This window comes from Propithecus coquereli, unplaced genomic scaffold (assembly GCF_000956105.1).
Source record: "Propithecus coquereli isolate 6110/MARCELLA unplaced genomic scaffold, Pcoq_1.0 Scaffold344, whole genome shotgun sequence".
In the NCBI taxonomy this organism is placed as follows: domain Eukaryota; kingdom Metazoa; phylum Chordata; class Mammalia; order Primates; family Indriidae; genus Propithecus; species Propithecus coquereli.
Genome location: NW_012149108.1, coordinates 291341 through 296115, shown reverse-complemented (window position 1 = coordinate 296115; position 4775 = coordinate 291341). Strand labels below are relative to the sequence as shown.

Here is a 4775-nt window from a genome sequence, read left to right as displayed (position 1 = left end):
TCAAACAATCCGCCCGCCTCGGCCTCCCAGAGAGCTAGGATTACAGGTGTGAGCCACCGCGCCCGGCCAAGATGATAATTCTTAATCTACAAATTAGTTGTGAGGATTTTTAGTCCATAAGAATAAAATGTGAGAATGCAAGTGCAAAAGACATTACATTTCAAGTCTGCAAGGCTGCTTTGGAAATCTTAAAAAAAAAAAAAAAAAAAGACAGTCTGCAGAACCTAAAATATTGGGACAGTTGGGCTCAGTGGTGTTTCCTAAATCACTGAAGAGGACTCAGGAGCATAGTTGTTACTGGAGGTAACAACTGCCAAATTTGGTTTATTTTAGAAATAGGGGGATGTCTTTTGGAATTTTCTTTCACTCTTCGTTTTAAAATATATAAACAATTACTTAAGGCCATTGTTAATGGTTTCCCTCTGTTAGGGGTGTTGGATGGGCACTGATGACTTTATAAAGCTTCACAAGGTGCTTTTGAATGTTAGGGCAGCCCCTTTGGGGTTCTAGTGACCCTGGGTTTGGCATAGTTGCAGGAGCCTCCAGCACCTCTTTTACCCAGGATCTGCTTCCCTGAGCATCCCTCATTCCATATCCTTGCTTCCTGGCACATTTTTGCACTGTATGCCAAAGCACTAGCCCCACAGGATAGTAGAGTCCTTATTCTGATATCTTCTGATGAAGGGACTTATATATGGGCCAGCAAATGCTGTGGGACAGCATCATTTTAGGAGGGACAAGGATCAGGAAAGCAAATCACAGCGTGTTAGAGCTCAAAAAATGTGAAAGGTCTTGAGAGGGCTACTGACTTGTCCCTGGTTACATAGCAAGTCATTGCCAGAGCCAGAGCCAGAACCCAGGCTGTCTGCTCCCAAGCTCCCGGTTCTTGCCACGAGGCCTCATTTCCTCTCAAGATGTCTTAGTTCATTGCAGATCTCGCTTTTGGTATAGTCAGGCTGTCCTGAGCCTGAAGAGTTATAACTTATCCAGGATCACCTCCTCCGAGAGCTCACTACCCAGTCACTATTACAAATCCCTGTTTTAATTCTCTGTATAATACTTAGTAGTGTCAGATGTTTTCTCATTGAAGCGTTTACTGACTTGCCCGTGAGAATGTAGGCTCCACTAGAGCAGGGAGCTTTGCTCATCTTTACCTCTCCATCCCCAGTGCCACTATATCCTGTATCCCTTGTGCCTGACATGTAGTAGGTATTCAACAAATAACGAAAATTGAATACAAGATTATAAGCATGCAATAAAAATTCATTTAATCCTTAGACCAACTATGTGGTGGGAATTAGTATTCTCATCCTCATTTTACAGATGCATAATTAGAGGCCCAAATAGGTGATCCGTGATAGTACTGAGACTGGCACTTAAATTTCCTAACTCTCAAATCCCTTGTGTTTCGTTGTACTATGCTCTCTTCTGGTCTGGGGTACTAAGGTGAAACATCTCGTTCTAAATGCACCTGTGCCTTCTTTCTCCTAAACCAGGAGCTGGGGCCTGGTGTTTCTAGGGAGCTATTCTAGTCCCTCAGCAGCTCCCCACTGGGGGCCTCTCCTCTGGGAGGCAGGGTGCTCCCATATGCTTTGAGTCACATAGACCTTCAGTTCCCAACCCCTGGGTTGTGACCCACAACCTATAAGGAACTGTCTGCAGAGCTCCGCCTCCCCCCCAGCTCTGCCTCCCCTCCCTTCCATGGAAAAACTGTCTTCTATGAAACTTAAGAACTGAGCACACAGCAGTTACTGGTCTGCCACCTGTTAGGAACTGGGCCACAGAGTTCTGCTCCCCCCAACTTCACCCCCTGCCTGCCGTCTGTGGAAAAATTGTCTTCCATTAAACTGGTCAACCGGTCCCTGGTGCCAAAAAGGTTGGGGACTGCTGACGTAGACCATGTTTCAAATTCTGCCTTCCTTGCTGTGTGATCCTAAGAAAGTTACTTTGCCTCTCTGTCTCACATTCTTTATCTTTAAGATGAGAATAAGAATAGAAACCTAAGAGATATATTCTTTCAGACATGATGAATAGGTTATATGAGTTGTCCTAAATGATCTTTTGTCTTTTTCTCCTGCTATCTTCTCGCTCTTGTTTTCTCTCCTCTCTTCTTTCCTCCTGTGGCACTGCCTTGAATTGCCATTCTTTTTTTTTTTTTTTGAGACAGAGTCTCACTCTGTTGCCTTGGCTAGAGTGAGTGCCATGGCGTTAGCCTAGCTCACAGCAACCTCAAACTCCTGGGCTCAAGTGATCCTACTGCCTCAGCCTCCCGAGTAGCTGGGACTACAGGCATGCGCCACCATGCCCGGCTAATTTTTTCTATATATTTTTAGTTGTCCGATTAATTTCTTTCTAATTTTAGTAGAGGCAGGGTCTCGCTCTTGCTCAGGCTGGTCTCGAACTCCTGAGCTCAAACAATCCCCCCGCCTCGGCCTCCCAGAATGTTAGGATTACAGGCGTGAGCCACCGTGCCCGGCCTGAATTGCCATTCTTATCAAATGCTGGTAAGGCAAAACAAATCTTTAGGGTTGAGTCCTACATTGACTCCCTCTCACTCTCATCAGGATTTGGCTTCTTCAAAGTGCTGTGAGGGCCAGGGCTGTGGTTGTAGCCTGCCACCTGGGACAGAATAGGAGAGTATGGTAGGAAGCTGATACAGGTACCTACCCTGACTCTACTCTTAGGGGGAGATTCACCTGGAGCCTGGTACTAGAGAACAGTGATAGTTTCATTACAGATATGCCCTCATGTTATATGGGTGTGTGCTTGCCACGTGGCTGGTAATTATTAGTGATGCTGAGGCTGCACCCAGAGGTCGTACTGTCCTCTGAGGTTGGCTAGGTTGCTGTGGCCTTGGGCTGCCCGTGAGTCTTTTCCTTCCTGGAGGACAGCAATCCAGTATCTGCTCTGACCCACAGGGAGAAGTGTGGAATTGACCAGGAAGAGGTCTGGGGAGGCATTGAGAAGTACTGGGGTCTCTGCCCTTGTTAATTTAGATCCATCCAGCCCTCATTCCTACTCTCTGAATTTCTTAGCCTTGGGCCTATCTTTAACACTTGCACCTTTTGCTCCAGTTGCACAAAATTAAGGAGGACATCCCAAGCTCACTGTGTTCCTAACCTTTGCACTTGCCCCTAAGTTTTTCTGAAATTCTCTCCTCCTTCTTTATAAAAGCCATGTGGTTAATAGAAAGATTAATTGCTTCAGCTTATGAACTGGGCTCAAAGATTCTGTCACAGGTGTGGATTTGGGCAGTCACTTAGAACCTCTCTGAGCCTTGGGACTTTTTCCAAGATTGTAACAGTCTTTCTTTCATGATGTGGCAGGATAAGAACTCTTGCAGCTACGTGCTTGACACAGAGTGGGTGTTCTACTCCAAAGCCTTCCTGCACTCCCTCTGCAGTACTTCTTGCTGACTTGATTAGAGCATGCACTGCACTCCATTGCAACTGTCTCTGTCTTTCCAACCATACAGCCAGCAACTTCATGGGAGGCCTTATCTACCCTTGCTACGGCCTGCCACATAAAGACACTAGATCAGTATTATAGTATAATGTAATAAAAGAAAGAAAGGTTTCCTCACATGATTTTAGGTCCCGGAAACATGTTCCTGTTCACTGGTGAGGAATTGTTAGCAGAACCGTTTCCTATTTGATGGCTTCTTCTCCACTAAGAAAGTAGAGTTCTGTGCTACACGTAGCCCTGAGGCTTGAGATTGAACTACACAGGAAGAGCCCACTTATTTGGGTCTGAGAATAGGCCACCTGCACCTGGGGTCCTCTGTCCTGAGGCTGGAAGGCCTTTCAGAAGGGTTTTTAGTGCACTCTCTGATTGTCTCAGCAGCCATGGCTCGGAGCTGCAGGGAGCAGACAGAGACCCAAGGAGGAGGTGACAGAGAAGCATCACATCTGCAGGCTCAGTGTCATCCTCACAGGATTTAGGCTGGGAAAGTGTTTTTGTTCCGTGAGGGTGAAGGGAAGAACGCGGACAGATGAAGAAATGTTCTTGAACCCCTACTGCATCTATTTTGATTTGCTTTTACTTGACATTTCCTCTCAGTTCCTGGTAGTTGCCTTATCACAGAGGATTTCTTTTGTCTTTTTTCCAGAACCATGCCAGGTGGAAGTGAGGCTGCTGTTGGCCTACAACTCCAATGCTCGCATTCCAAAATTCTCCTGGATCGAGGGTGGTGAGGTGTCACCCCAGGTGGAAACCAGCATCGAGGGCACCATCCCCTTCAGCAAGCCTGTAAAAGTTTACATAATGCCCAAACCTGCAAGGCGCTGAATCAAAAGCAGTCTGTACAGCCACGGCCTAGAAGGCCCTTCTTAGGTATCAGAATGAGCCAGAGCTCAGAGCACTTCACCTGGAAATGATGTGTAGACATAAGGAGTATGTGACCCTTACAGTCTCATCTGGTATCAAACACAGGATAAATTATTTTTGCATTGGTCAGGCACCGTGGCTTATGCCTGTAATCCTAGTATTCTGGGAGGCTGAGGCAGGAGGATCACTTGAGGTCAGGAGTCGGAGACAGCCTGAGCAAGAGTGAGACCCCCGTCTCTACTAAAAATAGAAAAAATTAGCCAGGTGCCTAAAAATAGAAAAAAAAAAAATTAGCTAGGTGTGGTGGTGTGCACCTGTAGTCGCAGCTATGTGGGAGGCTGAGGCAGGAGGATCTCTTAGGCCCAGGAATTTGAGGTTGCTGTGAGCTAGGCTGATGCCCTGGTACTCTAGCAGCCTGGGCAACAGAGGGAGACTCTTTCTCAAAAAAA

General features: G+C 46.5%; 1 protein-coding gene across 1 annotated transcript in view; it reads left to right on the top strand.

The window, feature by feature from the left end:
- INTS4 (integrator complex subunit 4) overlaps nt 1-4450 on the top strand; it is a 103875-nt gene extending 99425 nt beyond the window's left edge. Inside the window, exon 22 of the mRNA XM_012650999.1 lies at nt 4109-4450. Coding sequence (XP_012506453.1) covers nt 4109-4287 — 179 coding nt within the window. The 3' untranslated portion in view covers nt 4288-4450. The remainder of the gene's footprint in view (nt 1-4108) is intronic.
- Nucleotides 4451-4775: the final 325 nt, after the last annotated feature.